The 26355-nt window shown below is 39.5% G+C and overlaps 1 protein-coding gene across 1 annotated transcript; it reads left to right on the forward strand.

The window, feature by feature from the left end:
* Positions 1 to 330: 330 nt before the first annotated feature.
* LOC311305584 (uncharacterized protein) lies at positions 331 to 7942 on the forward strand. Its single transcript, XM_084433392.1, has 3 exons — positions 331 to 399; positions 6685 to 6816; positions 7212 to 7942. The coding sequence occupies exons 1-3, from the start codon at positions 342 to 344 to the stop codon at positions 7457 to 7459; spliced, it is 438 nt and encodes a 145-aa protein (XP_084289518.1). The 5' UTR covers positions 331 to 341; the 3' UTR covers positions 7460 to 7942.
* The last annotated feature ends 18413 nt before the right edge of the window (positions 7943 to 26355 follow it).

Below are 26355 nucleotides of genomic sequence, written 5' to 3' on the forward strand. Positions count from 1 at the left end.
TGAATAGAATATTGTATTAGTTTTCTTGATTGTCTTGATTTATGGAGAATATTTATGTATTTTTTAAGTGTTCCCAATGTTAAAGTACATTTTGATGCTAATGTTACACTAATCTCTCTCTCTCTCTCTCTCTCTCTCTCTCTCTCTCTCTCTCTCTCTCTCTACCTCTCTCTCTCTCTACATGGCAGATCACCATAAAAAGGAGACCTCGACTGTATGTCATAAACATTATAGTACCAGTATTTTTCTTCCTTGTGCTGGATGTGGCCTCCTTCTTCATTGACACAAATGCTGAAGACAAGCTGAGCTTTAAAGTGACTTTACTGCTGTCTATTTCTGTGATGCTGCTGATTCTTAGTAACACACTGCCCTCTACGGCTGAACAACTCCCTCTGATCGGTGAGTCTAACTTTGACCTGAGTATTTACAGAGGTGGGAAATCCAGGGACCAAAGAGTAGAATCCACTTAGTACATCCACTTTTATGTCCTTAACACTCGGTTTTGGGGTCGAGAGCTAATAAAAACGTATTTCTGTTTTTTTTTAGCTTGTTTGCTGTACAGCTTGTCACAGCAGCTTTTAGGCATTTTTCTGTATTTTGTTAGAAGCAAGAAATGACAAGGAGGCAGCCTCTCACAATGCAAAGTCAATGGAGATGGTTGGATTGCCCCCCCCCCCCCCCCCCCCCGGGTGTGGGCGTGGCCTAAATACGCTCTGTCTCTTACAAAACTCCCAGCATGCACTGCAGCATGAATAAATTATGCAGCTGAATTGTCCTATAATTTAGTTTGATTCTAAATATTTGCTTTTATTTTTTGCTGTTGGTTTTGTTGTGAATGAGTAGCTTTTCAGTGATGTTCTGAATTAATCTGTTTATCTAAATATTTGTGATTGTCACCATTGTTGAGATTCATACGCTGATTGTTGATATCTGTGTGTGTCAGCATAGGCTACTTTTTTTATTTCATGTTTGTTTAAAGATTTAAACCGTTTGTTATATTGCTGGATATCATGCTGCAGTAACACAGGGTTTGTGATGTGAGTATATTGGTGGAACAACATGTTTGTTAGATCAGAAAATACCTCAGTGAATCAGTCTGTTTCATGATGATTATGAATCCATCAACAGAAAATCGTCACCTGATCTCATTTCACTTTAGCTTTCTTTGCTGCTGCAAATGTGTTTGACAAACACACTGTCACAGCAGCCAAAAAAGACAAAATATATAATAAGAGTTAAGAGCCCAACTAATGGAAACACTGATCACTGTTATGGTGACTTAAAATGAAACACATTAGAGTTAAACCTCTGTTAATTCTCAATAAAACTTTTGTAGACGTCTGACAGAAATAAAGTCAGTCTGGTTAGTAATAAGTGAAGCTGGTAATGCTGTTTGTGGAGTTGTTTAATCCTCCTCTGCTGAGATCTTCACAGATTTAATCTGAGATCTTCAGTTGATTTCATCTGAGGCTGTGGTTGAAATTACTCCATATTTAATATTAGGTCTGGGCGATATATCGCACGATATTGTTATGCGCATCTCGTCAGTAAAGCCGGTTCCTTGATTAGTAGTAAATCGCCATCACCTGCTTTCAGATGGAGCGGCATTTACTACAAATTTAACACTGGAGTTTTTGCTGTGTACAAAGAGCCGTAGTTAACTGACAAGCTGAGCCATATCGCATTAATTATCGCTGGTGATACGTCCGCGATATTGATGCGATTTGGCTCAGCTTGTCAGTCAACTACGGCTCTTTGTACACAGCAAAAACTCCAGTGTTAAATTAACAGTCCTGGGAGTGTATATGGACACTCAAGAGTGTTGAAGTTAATGAGATAAATAAGTGATTAATTTAGTGATGATTGAGCATTATTGAAGACACCTGATGGTAACAAGCAGAATCACTGAAGGAGAAAATCACAAATTGTAAGCCACCGTTATGGCGATCATTGTTTGCTTTAGTTGTGCTCTTGACCCATATATGTTTACTTTAGATTTTGTTTGACTACTGTATCTGAGTTATAACTGCCAGATGAACAAAGAATAAAGTGATCTGATGGTGTTGGTTATATTATGACATTCATCATTTGAACTTGATCACTGAACTCATTAAGATCCTTCTTTCTGACTTAGATTAATATTGTTGGTTACAGCATAACTGTGAATCTGCATAAATGCCCAGAATTTTTGATATAATATAAAGGATTTCTTAAAAGTTGTTTAAAAAAAAAAAAAAACGTATATTTAGGCACACACAGACGTCAAGATTCAGTCTATGCATCTCAACAATGGTGACGAGCAGAATATTCAATTAGGAAAAGTAAATTACATAGACAATTCAGATCATAATTTATTCATACCGCAATGCATGATGGGAGCCATTAATGAGTTGTGATTGGTGGCAGCCACTGGAACATGCTTTATTACTGTCACCATTGTTGAGATTCACAGGCTGATTATTGATGTCTGTGTTTCTAAATTAATTAATTTGAAAGTGTTTAGATCAGAGCAATGTTATTAAATGTTTTAGATTATAAGTAAAGTACTGATAATCATATACTGTGCAATCTCAAAACATATGCTGCTAACAAGTTAAATCTTTTTCAGATCACAGCATGATTATGTCAAAAAAATAACCAACACTATCAGATCACACTTTATTCATTTAACACCAATAACAGCAGACAAACAACAGTAAAATTTAATGTAAATATATAAGGGTCAAGAGCCCAACTAAAGCAAACACCCATCGCCATAACGGTGTCTTAAAATTTGTGATTTTCTCCTTCAGTGATTCGGCTTGTTAACATCAGGTGTCTTCAATAATGCTCAATCATCACTAAATTAATCACTTAATTATCTCTTGAGTGTTAATTTAACACTCATATTTTAACACTTTACACTCTTGAGTGTGGACTCATATACACTCCCAGCCCCAGGAGTGTTAATTTAACACCGCTCCATCTGAAAGCAGGTGATGGCGATTTACTACTAATCAAGGAACCGGCTTTACTGACGAGATGCGCATAACAATATCGTGCGATATATCGCCCAGCCCTATTTAATATACACAGATTTTTTGTCTACGATAAGGTCCAGTTCTGGTTTATTTCTTTGCTCTTGGCTGACATGTGGCATTGCTATGCAGAGGTGTAAAGTCCAGGTTCAGAAAGTAAAAGTCCTCCTCAGTATTTTGTTCCAATCACCAGGATTTGCTAATTCAACAGGATACAGAACTAATTAGTGAAATCAGCTGACTGAGTTTATGGGTGGAATAAACATATGGCAGGACCTCTACTCTTTGGTCCCTGGATTTCCCACCTCTGAGTATTTAATATTACTTACATTACATTTAGTTGAAGTTCAAATTAAGTCACAACAATCAAACAATATGCATTAAACCTAGAATATTCTCTTTAAATGAAATATAGCTGAGAATTTAAGGCAGAACAGTTGCAAATACTCTTCAAGTCAAATAAATGTTGATGCCTCCTGTCACACCATGACCTGTCCAGCAGAGGGAAACACAGCACAAGATCAACCTCCTCCTGACTTCCTGTTCACTTTTTTTTTATTCTCTAAATGTTCTGTTGAACATTACCAGAAAGGCAGTCATAACTGAAAGATTTACAAAGACTGAGCCACATTCAATTGTCACATCACATTATACACACCATACCAAACAATGAGTAAGTTACAGACAAAGAAAAAAACAAAAAACAAAAACACATATTAATAAAAAGGAAAGGAAAAGTAGGGTAGTAGGAGTTTATATATATTATATGAATACAAATATATTGCTTTTGGACTTTTCATCCCTCTCAGTGTCTCCAAATATATTAGAAATTCCTCTTTAAAATCAATAACCGAGAAAGGAATTTTGAAAAATGTACATTTGTGTATGTAATATTTCAGCATAAGAAACAAATTATTTATTACATAAGATACCTGTTTATCTTTATTTAAATTTTTTTTAAACAATTTAACAATTTCCCACAACAGTATCAGTTTTGCAGGTATTCTTTGTTGCATCCAGCTGAACGCACCAATCCAGAATGCTAATACCAACACTGAAAAAACAGGTGTTCAACCGTTTCTATCTCTGACTTGCATATTTAATTGACATAAATTTGAATCCCCAAAATTAAATCTTGTAATAAATTAGCTCAAAGAGGAAATATTAATAATTTAAGGCTGTATGTAACTTTTTTTTACTCTACTAAAGCATAAAAATACCATAATGTGTTTGCAGATATTTAGGAAACATGCTGAGTTCACATACTCGTTTCTCTGAAAAACACTGTAACCGCCGGTTATTTTACTTTGAAATATGAGTTCCGTGTTGGAATGTCTGTTCCAACGATCTCCGATATTTAGAATTTGGACTGCAGTACTTATTTCGTCATTCTTACAGACTGCCCCTTTAATCATAACTTATAATTAATTATGGATATTTGGATCAGTTAATCTGATTAACTTGATGTTTGTCAAGCGACACTTGATTATTCATTGATTCTAAGAAAAGTTTTTTTTGTTTTTTTTCATGGCCACAGAAACATTATTACGGTAAAATACTGGTAACACTGTAGCTAGTAATTTACTGTTAATTGTACAGTTGTTTATTGTAATATAGTATGTTGCTGTAAAAATTAAAACTCGAGTTAACTCCTTTCATTTGTAGAAACTGGCTGCCTGTAATTGGCCATCTGCCATTAAATGTATAAATGTATCCCAATCAGCTGAACCATCTTGGGATGGAGTCTCCATTCTCCAGGGAGAGGCTGAAGCCGTGAGAGCTCTTCGGCTGCACAGTTCAGGTCTCCTGGAATGTAAATGGCTCGAAGCGACCTCAGATGCTTCTGACTCCATATAAGAACTGTGCCAGCGGGGTCATGCGAACCACAGACGTCCCCTCGGTGGTGCAGCGAAGCGGTGTGGGGGCACGGTCATTAGCCGCGTCCTGCCAGAGGAGGCCAGGGAAGGACCAGCGTTCCACGGGGGTGTGCTCTGGCAGGGGTCTGGCGACAGAGGGGGACAAGAGTGGCGAGGCAGAGCATCGCACACTGCCATCCACGGCCTCTTGGGGCTTGAAAGAAGGGGCATCAGTTCTTAAAAAATAAAGATTCTCCCCCAGCCCTCCTCTGGGGCAAGGAGTGGTCCTGCTACCAGCTCCTGAGAAGAACTGAGCCCTAACTCCAAGCTGCCCGTCTCAACAATCATTAGTTATTAACTTAGGGGCCACTAATACAACACCGTTTTAACAGAAAACTCTTAAGTTCTTTTTGCACAAACTTCAAAAACACACATTACGAGTTCAGTCTATAGGGATGCGCGTTTGAATATATGTGCTCGTGCTCCTTCCCTACAAATCAACCCTCAACATACTACTTGTCTGGCCTTAAAATTTATAATATAGAATTTTTATCGCATCCACATAGCCAAGCGAACCGGAATTATCCTGACAACATTTTATCTGTAGAGAGGGAAAGGGAAGGAGGCCTTCACAGTCCTCAACCACACCGCCGAGCAAGCCGCCCCGTCTCAAGAGTGCTGCTTAGCCTGCCGTTTGGCCGGCTAAGGGGCAGAGATGGGCGTGCCGCCCTCCTGCAATCTCCTCCTACTCTGGGCCGGTGAAGGCCCGAGGGGAGGAGCCGCAGGGAGGCGGCCTCGGCGGGAAGCAGACTAAGGAGACTGCACGGACGGATGACCGTTGGTGCAGAAGGACCTCACTCTGCTTCTGGGGGGGGTCGAAGACTGTAGGGTACAGTCCTCAACCACATCGCCGAGGAGACCAGCCTGGGACATGAGGGAACTGAGAAAATGAATTCTCAGACCCCCTTACATCAACCTGGCTGAGCCCATTCCTGGACCGTTAGGTAGATGAATCACGCGCCCACATCCAGAAAAAAAATGGACTAGCCGTCTTGAAACATTTTTTGGCATACACACTGTCGGCAGATCACTGCACAGATCAGCTGCAGGCAATTCGATCTCGCTGGAACGCGCCGTCGCACCAACACACTGGAGAGCCGCTCGTCTCGTAGAGTGAAGATGATTCAGAATGGCTTGTAGGAGTTAAGAGAACTCTTGGCTCCGAAGCGAAAACATATCCGCATGTTGCCAGCGTACTTCCTTATACTGTATACCCACAAAGTGGAGAGGAGATACGCTAAGCAAATTCCACAAACCATTGGCTCGTTTTGCATACTCGAAGGTGAGAGGCTTTCTAAGCGAAACCCCCAATTCGTCGTCACTGACGTAACTCGTAGTGACCATGAAAGGGAACTAATTTCACAGTATATAACTGTTTTTAATTTACAGTTTATTATTGTTAAAATTGGGCGTGTCTTTTTTATATTACACTGTTAATCCTTTCAACCCCACAGGAAAAAAATTCATCTAGAGCAGTGATCTCAAACTCAATTCCTGGAGGGCCACAGCTCTGCACAGTTTTGCTCCAACCCTAATCAAACACACCTGATCCAGCTAATCAAGTCTTCAGGATTACTAGAAACTTCCTTGCAGGTGTGAGTTGGAGCTGGTTGGAGCTAAACTGTGCAGAGCTGTGGCCCTCCAGGAATTGAGTTTGAGACCACTGATCTAGAGTATTACTTTGACACACACAGACATCAAGAAGCAATGTATGAATCTCTATAATGGTCATAGTTTTCTGTTTTTTACAGGGATTTACTGCTGTGCGATTTTCTGTCTCATTGGCATCAGCATTTTGGTGACCATCCTTGTGAATTATGTGAAGGCTAAAGGAGCTAAGAAGAGATCAATGGAAACAACATCTACTGTTAGTGGCCAAGATGGTAAGAATCGACACAGCATCTGATTATGAGGAACATTTTCCTGTGTTGAATTGTTTTACTTCACAAATTAAGATTAAAATTAGTTTGCTTTATCACTTAGGTAAATATGCAAAGAAAAACAAATAAAGAGTAAATTAGACTAGAAAAAAAGTGAATGTGTTCAAGCATCCAAGTGCCCCTAAAATAGGACAAGTGGTTTGGATAATGGATGGATGGATGAAAATAGCACATGTTAAACCATGTAAATGCATATGAAACAAACCTCTCTAAAGCCACACATTAGATTAATTTGAAATTAATTTCCCCATTGAACAATCTTATATATAATTGACATTGTTCAGACCACACAAGACAGTGTTTATCCAGAGACTTGCTTTGCTGTTTTCCTCTCACAGGCGATGTAAAAAACCAGCAGAACCCTTCAGCCTCAGTTACAGATCAGAATGAAGAGCAGTCTTATACCATCGAGCTTCTGAAGCAGATCCTCACTGAATGTCAGGCTGCAACTCAACAAAAACAACGACAGAAGACATTTCTGTCCTTGACCAGTGTGGCAAGAATCATAGAAGTGACCTTCTTGGGTCTTTACATAATCACCATTATTGTGTTTCTGTCTGTGCTTGGAAAGCTTTGGATTCCATAGTCATGTCTTATACTTGAGATATCACACAATACTAACTTTTATTCAGAGTCAATATACAGTTTATATAGAGTTCAATACACAAGAATTCATGGGAAAAACACAAAGATTCAGACAGAAGATGCACTCACTGGCAGACTCACATGAAATCCTTAAAGGGGTTTATAAAATACTACACTAAAAAAGCACGATCATAATACTTTGGCGAAAAAAGCAATCATTGCTACTTAATAAATAATTTACTTGAGTACAAGTAGAAGTACTGAAAAATAGTATGATTTAAGTAAGAGTAAATAAGTAGTTTGCTGAAGTTACTACGTTACAAAGTACTTTATTATTATTATTATTTTACCCAAAATGAGGCGAGGTTAGCAATATGGAGCACTAAACACTGTAATGTAATTTCTGTTCCATTCGCCCTTGTGCCTTCGAGATTCATGGAAGTATTAAACTTATGACATTCCAGGAAATCCCCTGTAAAAAATTGCGCTGTAAAATAACAATAACCTACTGGCAGCTGTGGTTGCCAGCAATGTACTGTTAATTTACAGCTCTCCTTTTTTACAATATGTTATTGAAAAATACCATGGAAGGTAACTCGTATCAATTGGGAAACTGATTGCTTCAAACAGTTCGAGTTCAGTATTTATACTGATAGTACTGTGAACTGACTTCATTTGAGTCCACTGAAAATGAATATCTCTTAATATAAAACTGCAAACACCTAATGTTTTTGAACCATACACAGCAAAATCCCCAGTGTTAAATTAACACTCAGAGTACTGACATATTAAATAAATATAATTCAGTGTCTATTTCAATGTGACGCACATGTTTCCATGTTGTATAATGCTCTTTTCACCCCAGATAGCAACATTGTTTCGGCCTGGATCTGGTCCACATGCAGCGTGGATTGACGGCACTTGGGTGGGCCGCTCCTGTTTGCCAGATCTGGGCCACAAGCAGGCCATAGCAATGCCACATGTCAGCCAAGAGCAAAGAAATAAACCAGAACTGGACCTTATCTGAGCCACAAAATCTGTGTATATTAAATATGGAGTCATCTCAGCCTTAATAAGCCTGTTAACAAGCAGATTCACTGAAGGAAAGAAGAGAACAGAAAAAGAGATGAGCAGAAACACAAGAACTACAACTGACTTCAGCCACAGCCTCAGATGAAATCCTCTGAAGAGAAAAGAAGACATTAAATCTGTGAAGATCTCAGCAGAGGAGGATTAAACAACTCCACAAACAGCATTACCAGCTTCACTTATTACTAACCAGACTGACTTTATTTCTGTCAGACGTCTACAGAAGTTTTTATTGAGAATTAACAAAGGGTTTAACTCTGTTTCATTTGTAGTCACCATAACAGTGATCAGTGTTTCCATTAGTTGGTCTCTTAACTCTTATTAATATATTTTGTATAGTTTGGCTGCTGTGACAGAGTGTTTGTTAAACACATTTGCAGCAGCAAAGAAAGCTAAAGTGAAACGAGATCAGGTGATGATGGTTTCCTGTTAATGGTTTTATAATCATCATGAAATAAAATAATTCACTGATGTCTTTTGAATCAAACAATTGTGTTGATCCATTAATATATTCACATCACAAACCTTGTGTTACTGCATCATGAGATCCAACAATATTATAACAATCAGTTAGACGATTTTAACAAACATGAGCATGAAAAGTTAATCTACGATAACACACAGATACCACCAATCAGCACATGAATCTCAACAATAGTGACAATCATTAATATAATATAATATAATATAATATAATATAATATTTCTGGATCTCACGCTGCAGTAACACAGGGTTTGTGATGGGCCGTCATTCCACGCTGCATGTGGGCCAGATCATCTTCCCATGTGGGCCGGATCTGGGCCGTCACAATGTTGCTGTGTGGGTATATTTGCAGCCTGGTTATGATTATTTAGTTATGTTAGGGTAACTTCAAATGTTGAAATCCAAAGATGGTGTATCACTGCTTTAATGTCTTCAAATCCCCATCTTTCTTGGTATCAAAATAATCATCTTTTTGATAGGGCCTTTAAGAGTTCCCTATGAGTTCAGATCTTTGCTCAGTCTCTTTTGAGACAACGTTTACTGTCTCGTTCCGGCGACTTCATCTTCAAGTTAACTTCTTTGGATTCAACGTGATGGTTTCTTTCCTAGCTAATTACTCCTATCTTAATAACTATTTTTAACATCAAGCAAATCGAACTTTCAGGTCGACGCATATAGCAGTGAATAGACTACTGCTATATGCGTCGACCTGAAAGTTCGACTTCAAGTAGCCTATAAAAATCTTTCAGAAATCGCAAGTCACTGCGACATGCATATCGCGATATGTACATTTGTGATATGATAATTTCATTATATTGTGCAGCCCTACCTAACAGCGTCACAATGGACTTTTCTTTATTCAGTTTACCAGATTAAAGCAATGCTGGATATCATGCTGTAGATTCACAGGGCTACTTTAATAACTCATTTTAACATCAAGCAAGTCACATGCTCAGTCTATTCACTGCTATGTTCGTCGACCTGAAACTTCGACATTTTACAACTTTTTTAAGTAGCCTATTAAAATCTTTCCGATATCGCAAACCACTGCGATATGCATATCGCAATATGTACATTTGCAATATATTGCGATAATCTCGAAATATTGTGCTAGTAACAGTGTCACAATATACTTTTTTTCATTTAGATGTTCAGATTAAAGCACTGCTGGATCTCATGCTGTCACAGGGCTAGTATAATCAATGACTCTAATGAGATCAGTAAATGAGGCCAATATGTGATGATTATCAATAAGAAGCCAAAATCATATTATCACGTTTTCTCTTTCTGTTCTCGTCGTAATAAGTGGGTACAGCAGCCAGAGAAAAACTAATGAATGAGGCAGTTATACAGTGCTTTCATGTACTGTTAACCCAAAACACTTCACAACCATGTCAGGGAATCTCTCCTCAACCACCACCAGTGTGCAGCATCCACTTGGATGAATAGAGCTAATTCAATATAAGGGGATTATTAGGAGGCCATGATTGGCAAGGGCCAATGGAGGGAATTTGGCCAGGGCACTGGGGTTACACCCCTACTCTTTATGTGTGTGTGTGTGTGTGATAAAGCCAGGTAATAAGGCATGCGGACACATGATTTCCAACAAAAAATAGTTTTTTATTGTGACCAACCAATCAAAAAAATTCACTAATACAGAATACAAACTTAATCCAAAAGTAATATAACAATTAATAACTAGACTTAAAATAAACTTCAACCTTCACCTCAGTTTAAGCTAAACCGTGAGCCCACTTAAACAAGACATGTTATACTTACAATTCCTCTAAATAAAATAACTCCTAAGTAAATATAATAACAACCAAAACTGAATAATAATACAAAACAAATGTTGATAATATAGATAAAAAAAATATTTAAAAAAATTCAATGCAAGCTAGCAAGTGTGAACTCCAAACCAACGAAGGAAGGACTTAAAATGACTAAATAAAAAGAGTGTCTTCATGTCATGAAGTTATTTCCTCACAAAGAACAGATAAGTTGGTACATACCAACTACTCATATTTGAAACCTTATTGTACAAATTTTCAAAAGATCTGGAGAGAGTGAGAGAGTGTGTGGGGGTGTGTGGATTCCAGAGCACGGGCGGTGAACGTCACGCGTATCCCGGACAGGTAACCTGCCTTGACAGTGAATCAGTATTTTCCAGTTAAATTGTTACTCGTATTGTCCCTTGTAACAGCCAATACCAGGTCTGGTCTCTCGCTTTAGTACTGTGCCTCTAGTATGACGGTGTGGCTCTTTTAATGATACCATTTTACAATAAAGTTTTGTTATTGTTTTTCTACTGAAAGCACGTCTCCGTCTGGTTCATCTTTGGTGTACTTCTACGAACTTGCTTGCCTTAAATTAGGTATTTAGCAGTTAAGGTACAAAGTATATCCTGTTGTGAGAGGCACCAGGTGGCGTAGTCAAGAACCTTTACACCTAGATCTGTTCAAAGTTCCATAAGGTCACACATAGCACTGGGAGACGAGCTCACACAGTGTCTCCCAACACTACATGCGCTGACTGGGTGCGATACAACCAGCAAAACATCAACCAAACTTGCAGCTCTGAACACTGTCCGCAAACCAGACAACTTTTCTCTGATTTTCAATTTCAACTGTCCACAGCTAACAGAGAGTGCAATACAAATGGCGGAAACATTCTTGGTCAAATGTCTCAAACCATCAACGGACATGGAGACATTTGACGACCTGCGCATTCTAGTAATGCCCTTAAGATGGACTTGTCTTTGAGAGGACCGCTTGCACCTCAACTAATGCAAGAAAACATCTACAAAGAGCCTATTATCAACAGCAGCTTTGGGTCCAGACGCCACCTCGATCTTAAATGCAGATGCTTATGGTTTTGTAAGAAAGGGCAGTTTATTAGTCCCTGAGATTGTAATCTCAAAACCTGAAGGTTTGCCAGATCCCTGCTTGTGTGCACACAAGAATGGGTGTCCCTGTCGGGTAGCTGGTATCTGTTGTTGCAAGTACTGCAAACGCAAGGGAGGCAATAGTCGTAAAAATCCTATCACTGAATGAGCTTTCATCATCATCCCCACACCTGGACTCTGCTGTGAAAGTTTAACTTACACTACATGGTCATTGTGAACATTGTGATCACCTCAGAAAATCTGTAGCTTCAAGAGTTTATATGTACGCATATTTAATGATATTATGCCCAATTTGCATATTTTATTTTATTTTTAAGACAAAGTGTAATACAAAAAGTATTTCTCTTAATATGAAGATTAAACTGGTAGGAATGTATGAGGATATCTGTAAAGAAAAAAAAAAAAAGTCCCATTCACCTGTAGTGTGATAATAGTGTCACCTATTGTGGTCATTTTCAGGACTTTCGTCCCGGGTAGAGATTGTGGCACACATCCCACGTTGTTCAATGGGGTCATATTAGTCTATAACAGTTGAGATATTCTCCGCTAAATGAAGTGCATATATAGCGTCATGCAAGGTTGGAAATGCCACCAAAATGAATAAAAATGCCCCCAAAATTTATACCAAATTTTGTGTTTATAAAATAACATATTAAGCAATATCACATGAGCACAACTGTAATTTTCTCGAATATCAGCACAATTTCAAAATGTAAAATTAATTTTGTACAACAGCTCAATAAACAGTTGATTATATGAATTTACTATTTTTAAACACTGACTCTAAATTTGACTCTTTTTGCTCAATTTTGTTGGGCAAGTCAATAATTCAATGACCCATTCATAAAGTTAGTGGACACTTGGGCTCAATCTTAAATCGCCCCCAATACCCTCAAATAGGGTGTTATTTGAGGGGACATTCATTAGTAGTGGTGTCCGAAACCATAGTGGGCGTTATTGAGTGCACTCATTATGTAACAATATGTAACTTTTCGTTTTGTAAAACATTATAAGAGGGATACTCTTTTTTCACTTGAGAATTAAACTCTATGTAAACATTATAAAAACTCTGAAAAAAAGAATAGTATTTTGTGCGCTATCTCAAGTATAAGACATCACTAAGGAATCCAACGCTTCCCAAGCACAGACAGAAACACAATAATGGTGATTATGTAAAGAACCAAGAAGGTCTTATCTATGATCCTTGCCACTCCAGTCAGGGACAGACATGTCTTCTGTCGTTGTTTTTGTTGAGTTGCAGCCTGACATTCAGTGAGGATCTGCTTCAGAAGCTCGATGGTATAAGACTGCTCTTCATTCTGATCTATAACTGAGGCTGAAGGGTTCTGCTGGTTTTTTACATCGCCTGTGAGAGGAAAAAACAAAGCAAGGCTCTGGATAAACACTGTTTTGTGTGGTCTGAATAATCTCAATTATATATACAATTTTTTGATGGGGAAATTAATTTCAAATGAATTTAATGTGTGGCTTTAGAGTGGTTTGTTTCATGCACATTTACATGGTTTTACATGTGCTATTTTCATCCATCCATCCATTATCCAAACCGCTTGTCCTCTTTTAGGGGCACTTGGATGCTTGAACACAACTTACTCAAAGATTAATTTTAATTGTTTTTCTTTGCATATTTACCAAAGTGAAAAAGCAAACAAATCTTAACCTTAATTTGTGAAGTAAAATAATAAAATACAGGAAAATGTTCCTCATAATCAGATGCTGTGTCGACTCTTACCATCTTGGCCACTAACAGTAGATGTTGTTTCCACTGATCTCTTCTTATCTCCTTTAGCCTTCAGATAGTTCACAAGGATGGTCTCCAAAATGCTGATGCCAATGAGACAGAAAACCGCACAGCAGTAAATCCCTGTAAAAAACAGCAAACTATGACCATTATAGAGATTCATACACTAAATCTTGATGTCTGTGTGTCTTATACGCTAATACTCTAGATGAAAACCATGCCTTTAAATATTTTTACAATTCTTCATATTATTTGATTATCACAACACTTCTGGATCTCATGCTGTAGAATCATAAATATTGTTTTATTTTTTTACAGTGAGGTTTACCAGTGTGTTAAACCTTGCTGTAGAAAAATGGCCAAATTCTGACAGTAATATACAATTTTTCATTAAAACAGTAATATACCATAGAAAACAATGCATTTTGGGTAATGTTTGTTCCCTTTCAGTCAGTCACTCCTACGTCTGTCGGAGTGTACCGACAGAAATGGGATCTTCGCATCTACTATCAATCTACTTCGAGAGAAACTAAACAGGCCAGTGCACATTGGGATGCGATAATTTGCAGTGCGGGTATATAATGAGCACCAGGTGCAACGCATCTTTGCATTTAGCTTCGGAGCCGAGCACGCTGAGGTTCTGTTCTTGCAATTTTCTTCAGAGTAAAGACTTTTCGAGCGTTCTTTCTGGGAAGAAGCCTCTCAACGTGTTGGTGCCACGGCGTGCTGCAGCGGAGCGGCGTGCTGCAGCATATTAGCATGTATGTTAGACCCTATACCGACTAAGCTATTGAAAGAGATGCTTCCAGAGGTCATAGATCCTCTCCTTAATATCATTAATTCTTCTTTGTCACTAGGATATGTAAAAAAATTAAGCTGGCTATTATTAAGCCTCTTATAAAAAAAAAAAAAAAAAAAACGCAACTTGATCCTACAGAATTAGTCAATTACAGACCGATCTCGAATCTACCTTTTCTGTCAAAAATGAAAAAGCAGTATCCTCACAACTGTGTTCCTTTTTAGAAAGAAATGATCATAAGAAATGAAAAATGATTTTAGTATTAGTGGAATTGCACTAGCATGGTTTAAATCATACTTATCTGACTGTTATCAGTTTGTAGCAGTAAATGAAGAGATGTCTCATCGATCACAAGTTCAGTATGGCGTACCACAAGGCTCAGTACTAGGACCGTTGCTTTTCACCCTGTACATGCTACCATTAGGAGATATCATTAGGAAAAATGGAATAAGTTTTCACTGTTATGCCGATGATACTCAGCTCTATATTTCTTCGTGCCCACGACGAAACTTACCAATTCACAAAATTAACGGATATAAATCCGTGTCAATGCATAGCTGATATAAAAATTTGGATGACTAGTAATTTCCTAGTACTTAATTCTGAAAAAACAAAGTTTCTAATTATTGGGCAAAAAACCTCTGCACGTATTAAACCAGAATCTAACACTTGATGGCTGCTCTGTCAAGTCTTCGTCGTTGGTTAGGAACATGGGTATCCTAGTCCAGAAACAAAAGAATCTTCACGTCTGAGGGGTTAAACTTAAATTTATTTTTTATTTGTTTATTTAAAAGGGACAATGCACATCAATTAACATTTTTTGTTTACACTCAAAATGTAAATGCGCCAGAGTTAGCTAGAGAGCTCATTTTCATCTGTAGTCCCTTGGCAGGTCAACACAGCATCATAGTACAAAAAGAATACATGAAAAACGGAAAACAAATTAAGAAAATAAATAAATAATAATCAAGTCATCTTCATTTATATAGCGCTTTTAACAATGTAGATTGTTTCAAAGCAGCTTTACAGAGATAAACGGATAATTTAAGGTAACAGAGATTGTTTTGGCTTTATAGCGGTTCTTTAATAAAGTTATTTTCCAGCTAAAGTTAGTTTTGATTGATTCGCTTCCGTCGCAATGATCATTTGTTATTAAATTAGGGGCCGCTAAGACGACACCATTCTCTCTACACAGACTTTAAATGCGAACCTGTGAGAAACGCTGATGGCGTTCAGATGCGCATTAAGAACGGGTTCTATAGTTATGTGCGTTTGAATATATGTACGCAGGTTTGTAATTCCCTACAAACCAAGCCTGAACAAAGTACTGGTCTTTCCTTATAAATTTTGATACAGAATTTTATTTTATTTTGTCACTTCGGGGTAAGTACGCGAAATGAATTTTCCCGACAACGCTTCATCTGTAGAGTGGGAAAGGGATCCTCCATAGGGAGAGACTAGTTGGCTCTTCAGCACTGCGTTGTCATCGGGTCCAGGCAATACGGATACGGTCTGGATCCGGCAGGCTGCGGGAAAACCTTGGGATAAACAAAGACACTAAAATTAGCGTAGATGCCATTCTTCTTATGATGTAACAAGTACATCAGGATTTACGGGAAGTGTTCCCGGTTCCGGTTGACCTAATCTATGCAAGTCTATAATGTATTATGTGAATGCTAGGTCAAAGAGATGTGTCTTTAATCTAGCTTTGAACTGACAGAGTGTGTCTGCTTCCCGGACAATGGTAGGAAGACTGTTCCAAAGTTTTGGTGCTAAATAGGAGAAGGATCTACCGCCAGCAGTCGATTTCTATATTCTAGGTATTATTAACTGGCCGGAATTTTGAGATCGCATTAGACGTGAAGGACTATAATGCGTTAAGAGCTCGCTCAAGTACTGCGGAGCTAAACCATTTAGTGCTTTGTAAGTAATCAGCAATATTTTAAAATGTATGCAATGTTTAATAGGGAGCCAATGCAGTTTTGACAGAACCGGGCTAATATGGTCATACTTCCTGGTTCTGGTAAGAACTCGAGCTGCTGCATTTTGAACCAGCTGTAGTTTGTTTATTAAGCGTGCAGGGCAACCACCCAGTAGAGCATTACAATAATCTAGCCTTGAGGTCATGAATGCATGAACTAATTGTTCCGCATTTGTCAATGAGAGCATATGGCGTAATTTAGATATATTTTTAAGATGGAAAAATGTGGTTTTACAGTACAGTAAGTAAGTACATAATAATAATAATAAGTACAATACAAAGAAGGGCAGTACCTTAGATACCTAAGATTGCAGTTTTGAGTGTTTTTAATCCATTTCTTAAGTGTAAATTTAAATAATAAATAGCTGGTACTGACGTGGAGCGCAGGCTTGGCAGGACTGACGTGAAGATGCTCAGGCTCGGCTGACATGGAATGAAGAAGCTCAGGCTCGGTAAACATGACGTGAAGTTCAGGCTTGGCAGACATGACGTGAAGAAGCTCAGGCTCGGCAGACATGGTGTGAAGAAGCTCTTTCGTATTGATGGCGATAGACATGGCGTGAATTGACTTTGATATTGATCCTGAGTTTCTTCACGTTATGTCAACCGAGCCTGAGAATCTTCACGTCATATCTGCCGAGCCTGAGGGGTTAAACTTAATTGACTTTGATACTGATCCCGAGTTTCTTCACGTCACGTCATGTCTGCCAAGCCTGAGAATCCTCACATCATGCATCTCGAGTTTCTTCATGTCATGTCTACCGAGCCTGAGCTTCTTCACGCCATGTCTGCCAAGCCTGAACTTCTTCACGTCACGTCTGCCGAGCCTGAGCTTCTTCACGTCAGTCCTGCCGAGCCAGAGACTGTTCTCATCATGCCCGCTGAGCCAGAGACTGTTCTCATCATGCCCGCTGAGCCAGAGACTATTTTCATCATGCCCGCCGAGCCAGAGACTATTTTCATCATGCCCGCCGAGCCAGAAACAGTACACATTATGCCTGCCGAACCAGAGACTGTTCATACCATATCAACGAACACCACTAAGCACTCGGTGAGTTGCACAGTTTTGAAAACGAACGTTAAGGGTTGTTTTAAGGACATGTTCGTGCATGCCCATAGACAGCCACTCTGAAGCGGGTCAAAGGCGATTCTAAAAGAGTCAAAAATCGAGACAGGACCCATCGTCAAAAAATGTCTGTGTCCACCACTCTAGTTCATCCAAAACAAACTACAAAATAGACTCAAGGTGTTAAATACCGGAATTATCCAATTATCCATAATACTGTAGGATTATCCATGAACACAATTTAATGAACACAACAACACATTCCACAGTTCGGAACAATTCCCCATCTAACCATTAGTAAGTCATAAAACACAGTCATGGTGCCAAGATGGCTAAATGAGATGTCACCCCCCTCCCTCTTTTTGTGCCTGTCTAATCTCACACTAGTGATGCCAGGATAGCAAGACAAGATTTCTCTTTGTTCCCCAAACTTAAGACTAAATGGCCATGAAACCCTGTGGTGACCCCAATGCATAAGTCCACAGCCTTATCAGGAAACGAAGGGTGCTAAGGCGTTCCCGTGGCCCAGAATCACCACAGACCTTAAACCAGGAACACCTCTTCTCTGCAGCTGTAAATTCCAGAGACTTTTCTCTCCAAAACCAATAGACTGAAATTAACCCACTCGTGGTTTCTAACAAACAATGGTCTCAAAATTGATTCCAAAAAGCTGAATTGATCACCAGTATTTACCTCATCTTAAATATAATGTATGTTTTATATAACCTGTGGAGTTCTTTCTGTGTGTTTAACATTTATTACAGCCTATCCTTAGGTTTTTCTATCTCAGTTATAATAACTAATCACCAGATATTCACCTCATATATGTATATCCTCTGTATTATGTATGCTTTTTATTACCCAAGTTTGTGTTGTGTGTTAAACATTTATCACAGCTAAATCTTTATTAACTGCTACCTCGACTGTGGGAAATAAATGTTATTTGGTACCTACTTGATGGGTAAATTATTTCTAGAATTTTGATAAAAAGTAGATGTTTGATGTTGATATTTCAATTATAAAGTTGGCTTATTAAAGCGTTTAACTAACTATCTAACACAGTCTCACCCCCAAACGTCACATACTGACGCGTCTTGACCAAACGGCAATATACGACGAAAAGGGTACCCCTAAAACGTCCATATGTGACTATTCGGGTTATGGGTAGGTTTAGGTATGCGTTAGGGTACCGCTAAGAGGCGCTGCTGGTGCGCTTATGTCTTCGTCTCATATGGACGTTTTAGGGGTACCCTTTTCGTCGTATATTGCCGTTTGGTCAAGACGCGTCAGTATGTGACGTTTTGGGGTGAGACCGGGCTGAACTATCAGGAGTTTTGGCACATGCGATCATGTGGACCAGCGGCGGTTTCTTCATTAGGGCGATTGGGCGACGCACCACCAAAGTGTGAAAGGGACTTTTTCAATCACTATCTCATTTAACCACAGAGTTACGCTAGCAGTCACTCACTGTTGTTCTGCCTCTGGATATAGTCCAATCAGCGCCAAGTCACGTTCTGTGGACTACCGCCTCTTTTTGGGCGATTTCACTCTGGCTGAGAATCGCCCAGAGTGTTCCCATAGACTTACATTAAAAGATTTTTTTTTTCGAACTGCAGGCACTGCAATGCATTCTCTATGGCTTCCGGGAGGGCTCGCACTAACGTGCTTTCGTCATCACACGTAAACTTCACTTGTGCAGCGATTGGTTGAAACAAATATACCTCTAATAATATTTATCCATAAGCTGAAGTGACATCCAATAATTTCCTCAGTGCGTAACTTACATTTCACGGACATATTCTCCATCTGTAAATGTTAGAAAGTCAATATTTCCAGCTTGCTGTCATGAGATAAACTTCCGTGAACGAGCGCCGCCGCGTGCATGCGCGCCGAACAGACGGAGCGCAATACAGGAGCGCAATTATTCTGACTAAAATATACATTAGCACTAAATTATAAATATATTTAGCTAAAATATTTGTTGTTGAATATTTGTTGTTGTTGGTGAACATAAATGTGCTAGAGAATTTAAAACCTACATGTGTATTTTTATGATAGTAGCAATTAACAATTAGCCTACATTCAGTCCTGGATTAATAATTCAGTTTTTTTGCGCCCCCCCCCCAATTTTTTTAGCACCAGCCGCCACTGATGTGGACATTATGCTAATTACATGCAGGAACCGGAGAACGGGGTGTAGGTCCCACCCAAGACAATATCTGATTGGCTGACACACTCTGAAGGACGGGTCTTTTCCGCAACACAAAGCATCACCTGGCAAAGCCAACCAACCATTCACCATCGAGTGATGTCCCTCAGAACCCATCAATGACCGATTGCCAGCCAATCAGCGTCGAAGAGATTCCCTCCAGCAACTTCGTCACGGAAGGGAACGCACACCAAACGCAAGTACACAATCTTCTAATTCTGGCTGAACTGGTCTCATTGACTTCCATAGTATATATTTTTCCTACTATGGAAGTCAATGAGACCAGAAACTGTCTGGTTACTGACATTCTTCTAAATATCTGTAGCGACACTGAGTCAGTTAAGGGAATTTATTAGCTCAATGAGAATTAACATTCATAAGATATGAATATTAATGTGCCGTATACACAAATTAATTTATTCTAAATAGGGGATAAGGAGGTAGAATTATACGTTTAATTAGGGAGAATTTAGGTAAAAGTTAGTGTTCATTTATCATGCAAATTATCTGTCAGGCAGACAATATGTACAATTTCTGAACAGAAACCTTTCAGTCTATAACACCGACAAAATATCCTTCTTGTGGCCACAAAGAACGATACTTTAGGGCTTCTAGACAATTTAGATATTTTACTAGTAAAATCAAAGTAGAGCTTGTAGTCTTATCGCACTTTCAGGGATTTCAGCAATGGAACAATATGAGACAGATTCAGTTCATAAGATTATAGGGTTTTAATCAAACAACTAAAGATTACATGTACTATTTCAATCACGCAGGAGTAAATATGCATAACAACAAACAATATAACACAATCGTAATAAGAACTAAAGCAAAACAAAACAAACAAAATTATGAGAGAGATATAGATAGAGAGGAGAGAAGGAGAGAGAGAGTGTTAGAGGATTTGTTGTGTGGTGCGTAAAAGGGTGAGAATGCGTGTGGGCTTAGGAGCGCGTGTGTGTGTGTGTGTGTAAGTTTGAGAAAAGTGTGTGTGTGTGTGTTCAGGAGCACGTGTGGATGTGTGAGTGTAAGTGTGTGTGTGAGAGTGTGTGAGAGATTGTGGGTGAGAGTCAGAACAAGGAAGAAAGGCAAAACAGTTTAAAACGTTACTTCTCAACGAGAACCCAAAGGCTATAGCAATTTCTAGACAACTTAAGACAGCATTTCTTTTGGGATTTGCGAATTTAAGGATATACAGTACTTGCTCAGTGAGGCCCTCTTGTGTGCGTCTCCTGTAATAAAGGAACCTGGAACACGTGGTCAGCAGCGTCGTCAAGGCGGGGTTTGTTGCGATGGTAACTCAGAGCGTTCGTTAAACTTAGCCAAAGATGATTTAGCCTTAAGTTGGTTTTGTTGGTTTGTAAGAAAATTATCAAACTGAGATAAACTATCAAGAAAAGAACAAACTTAGAATAAGAAAACGAAATAAAAAGAAAACGAAGGTTTCTTGGAGAAAGGAAGGAGGCGGGTCTCTCTCTCTCTCTCTGGCGAACTGCAAAGTTCACGAGAGCTGGCGCCGTGTTTTGAAGGGGCCACAGCCACGCCTTCCTCCTGTTTCGGAGCCAATCATCTGGAAGGGCGTGTTGCGGCCGCCTCCTTTCGTTTTGTAAAAGTACACGCCTCTTCCGACTTGTACTGAAGCAATAAACTCGTTCGTAAACATTTATAACCTGATATTAATGAAAGAATGCATCCTCTGGCATTTTGGGTTAAAGATTCAACACCGTTGGTTTGTTTGGAACAAAACAATACCGCGAATGGTGATTCTGTGATCTAATAACACAACGATACATCATCTCTTGTGATTACATGCACATCAAATTGATTATAAAACATTACAGCTTATAGATATAGTAATTTGGGTATTGGGATCCTGAAACACAACCAGAAATACATTTTATATAGTTTACAGGTTAATTTTAACCACACGTGGTCAGGATATAGTATGGTCTCTTTGTGTTTTGTGTGTGTGCGTTTGGCGTGCAGAGTCATTCAGAGTTCACACCTCGTGTTAAACTTTTGCTCCCCCCACAAGGGAATTACTATGTGTGTGCGTTTTACACTCAAGGGGCTTTTGGTCGAACATCTGTTTAACAGTTCGTGGTTTGTTTGTGAGATGTTCGATGCTGTGAAAATCCCCAGGGGTAGTAGGATCTCCAGTCCGACTGGCGTTTTGCTGGTCGCAAATCTTAGCCGAAACAGTGAACAGAAGGTTGTGTGTTTACTCGGGGATAGATTAGGGTCTTTTTGGAACAGGGATCAATGATTTATGCAGATTATGGGCGCCAATGGTCTGCGCGTCCTGCGCGTCGGAGTCTTAAGACAATAGAGGGATGTGTAAATGCGGATTCCAGTGCGTTAATTAGATCATAGAGACTAGAGGGGGTTGGATCACGGGATGATGGTGCTAATTTAATCAACACGCAGGCCGGGTGACCTGCCTTCCGTTACATATCTTCCTTTCTGTTCAGCAGAAGAAAGAAATTCATACAGGTTTGAAACAACATGAGGGTGAGTATATGATGACAGAATTTTCATTTTAAAGTGGAGTATCCCTTTAAGCAAACGAACTAGTATATTGATTCTCTCAGGTTGCAGTCAAGAAATTGTGTCTAACAATAGACATTTGGGACTGCATTCACACTCCGTTAATAACATCACTTTTCTCTGTCACTGTTTGAATGAATGTTTGTGTGTTGTCGTTAGATTAGTCTTGGTTGATTTGACATACATACAAGTGTCTTGTGCTGTGTGCTTACAAGTTACTGCCTTAAACTGTAGATCTTGTTACCTTGCTCATAATCAGTGATCATAATTTTATGATATTATTACCGTAGGCCAAGGGGTAATATCCTGTCCAGAATTGATAAAATACCCTAATCTCAATTTATCGGTGGACGAATAGTTGATAAAGTGTTAAATATTAATTCTGAATAAATCTTATTCACTGTAATTCAATCACTCTTTGAGTTATATTGATCCTAATTCCCTTACAATACCTAGAATATATAAATTGACTGCTGGCGGTAGATAATTGTCCTATTTAGCACCTAAACTTTGGAATAGTCTTCCTAGCATTGTTCAAGAAGCAGACACACTCTGTCAGACCATTTCTTTAACCTGGAATTCACATAGAAAATTAAACAATTCTATTATTCAAATCAGTTAAATGTTATTAGGCTGCATAGATCAGGTCAGCCGGAACCGGGTACACTTCCTATAATACCCGATAAACTCGTTACATCATAAGAAGAATGGCATCTACGCTAATGTTAGTCTTTCTGTTTATTCCGAGGTTTACTGTAGTCAGCCGGATCCGGGCCGTATCCAGATCAGATGGTGGACCAGCGATGGTGTCAGCCTCATCAGCCCTGTGAAGGCCTCATCGACACGACAGCCATCGGCACTGATCCTCAACAAACTTGTCTCTATACCGGCGAGATGACTCCGATCTTCAACCAGATAGAACTGGATATATATTCTGAATGTTCTGATTCAATCTGACTTCTGACCTGTAATGCTCCCTGAGTTCGTCCGTTGGCCAGAGGAGAACTGGCCCCCTGAGTTCTCCCAAGGTTTTTTTCTCCATTCTGTCACCTGATGGAGTTTTGGTTCCTTGCCATTGTCACCTTGGCTTTGTCTTGCTTATTTGGGGACATTTAATATTCAACAATATTATTGATCTGCCTTACTTAAGGTGGACGATGACGCCATTTTCTAGAAACAAAATTTGTTGTATTATTTTCATGTTATCACTGTGAAGCTGCTTTGAAATAATCTGTATTGTAAAAAGCGCTATATAAATAAAGTTGACTTGACTTTACTGGCTCATGGGCTGCCCCTCAGTCTGCTCGTCACCAAGGGCGTTGTTTCCCTAAAAAAAAAAAGAAAAAAGGGGACTCCACCACAGCCAGCTCTACTGTGACGTTAAGCCTTGCAGGAACACGAAGCCAGGGTTGGGACGACAGCGTGTGCCGCTCTTGTTCCCCTCTCCCCAAGAGGACCAGAATGGCACCTTGCGACGCTATGCCTCGCAGCTCTCTTTCCCCTCTTGGCAAGAGGATGAGAACGACAGTTCACGGCGCTACGCTTTGTCACTCTGTTTCCCCTCTTCACAAGAGGTTGAAGGCGAGGTTGAAAGTGTGTGCCGTTCAGAAACCTTGCCACTCTCACCCCCTTCTTCAGTCGCCTGCGGACAGCGGCATGCGGTTTAAGAACGCAGTTCAGCCTTCTCTCACGTCCTCTGGCCGTGTTGCACCGCACAACCAGACCCCACTTCGGGCCGCCTTACGGCCTCCCTAGTCGGGTCCCTGCCCTCCACCTCGCTGCCCCGCCACGTGTACGTCTGTGGTTCCGTTGGTCCTGTAGTGTGGTCTCTGTGGACCTGGCTAACGCTCCCAGACCGTCCCACTGGCTCATTTGCACTATCAGACTCAGCTATGCGATTCAGTCCGCCAGTCGGGGTTCTACAGCTCATACCCCATTGTACCCAAGAAAGGCAGTGGGATACTACCGTCCCCGAGATTGGTTTGCAGCAATCTCTTATCTCGGTATGGAGCTGGAATCAGTCAACCAGACAGCGTCCCTCAACGAGGAGCGCGTCAAGTCAGTGTTGAACTGCTTGTACTCATTCAAACGCAGAACAGCGGCCCCACTGAAACTTTTTCAGATACTCCTGGGGCATACTGCATCCACAGCCACAGTAACGCCGCTTCGGTTATGAGGCCGCTTCAACACTGGCTTCACGGCAGGGTCCCGAGATGCACGTGGCAGAACGGTACGTACTGGGTTTCCATTACCCCGCACTGACGCCAAACCTTCAGCCCGTGGTCTAACCCTTCGTTTCTACAGACAGGTGTCCCCAAGAACAAGTGTCCAGGCATGCTGAGGTATTCATGGATGCCTCTGACACCAGCTGGGGGGCCACGTACAACGGGCATGCAGTCTCGGGTCTGTGGACGGGGCCCCAGCTGCATTGGCATGTCAACTGCCTGGAGCTGCTAGCTGTACATCTTGCATTTTCAAAATTCCTCCACGATTATTGATTTTTAAAGAGTAATTTCTAATATATTTGGAGAAACTGAGATGGATGAAAAGTCCAAAAGCAATGTATAATTGTATTCCTTATTGGAAGATTTTATTTTTTATAATATATGTATATATAAACTCATACTTCCCTACTTTTCCTTTTTTTATTAATTTATCTTTGTCTGTAACTTACTCATTGTTTGTTATGTGTATAATGTGGTGTGACAATTGAATGTTTCTCAGTCTTTGTCAATCTATCAGTTATGACTGACTTTTTGATAATGTTCAACAAGTTTAAGAATAAAACAAATGAACAGGAAGTCAGGAGGAGGTTGATCTTGTGCTCTGTTTCCCTCTGCTGGACAAGCCATGGTGTGACAGGAGGCATCAACTTTCATTTGACTTGAATAGTATTTGCAACTGTTCTGCCTTAAATTCTCAGCTATATTTCATTTAAAGAGAATACTCTAGGTTTAATGCATATTGTTTGATTGTTGTGACTTAATTTGAACTTCACCTAAAACATTTAAGTAATATTAAATAATCAAGTCAAAGTTAGACTCACCAATCAGAGGGATATCTTGAGCTGTAGAGGGCAGTGTGTTACTAAGAATCAGCAGCATCACAGAAATAGACAGCAGTAAAGTCACTTTAAAGCCCAGCTTGTCATCTCCATTTTTGTCAATGAAGAAGGAGGCCACATCCAGCAAGAGGAAGAAAAACACTGGTACTATAATGTTTATGACATACAGTTGAGGTCTCCTTTTTATGGTGATCTGCCATGGAGAGAGAGAGAGAGAGAGAGAGAGAGAGAGAGAGAGAGAGAGAGAGAGAGAGAGAGAGAGAGAGAGAGAGAGAGAGAGAGTAACATTAGCATCAAAATGTACTTTAGTATTGGGAACACTAAGTTATAATAACATATAATAAGATATAATCATCATGTAGTGCTCTGATCAGCTAATTTCTTCTATACCTTCATGTGTGTTATTAGTTTCATAAAATTATTGATCATAATGTTTCTACTGCAGGACCATCCACCAGAGTTTCTTTAAAAAAATCTTTATAATTAAATAAAATAAAATAAACACTAAACATTTCAAATCTCAAGAATCAACGCGTGAATCTCAGTAATGGTGAGATGCTTTAGGCCACAATGCATTCTGGGAGCCACTGATTTGATAACAGAAACTAGTACCTGGATAAAATCAGGCCACAACATTGTGATAGTATATTTATTATCAGCAAATTGGCAACATATTTGATGACATTTTTTTCTTGCTTTAACAAACACATACAGCAGTCAGAGAAAAACTATTATTAAAAAGTTAAGACCAAAAAGCACAACTAAAGCAAACACTGACCTCCACAATGGTGACCAAACCAAACTATAACTTCGACATCTAAACCTCTTTTAAGAGGTTCAGTCCTGTGTCTGCCGGGAAACTTCCCGCTAAAACTTGTTAAGAATGTAAGGGCCATTGCACACTGAGTCCAAAATTTGCATCCGAAATTTTCACACGTAAAAAAAAAACAATCGACCTCACGTTATGTCAATCACGCTTGCACGCTTTCGTCCG

The sequence above is a fragment of the Rutilus rutilus genome (genome assembly GCF_951802725.1).
Source record: "Rutilus rutilus genome assembly, chromosome: 1".
NCBI classification, from domain to species: Eukaryota; Metazoa; Chordata; class Actinopteri; order Cypriniformes; family Leuciscidae; genus Rutilus; species Rutilus rutilus.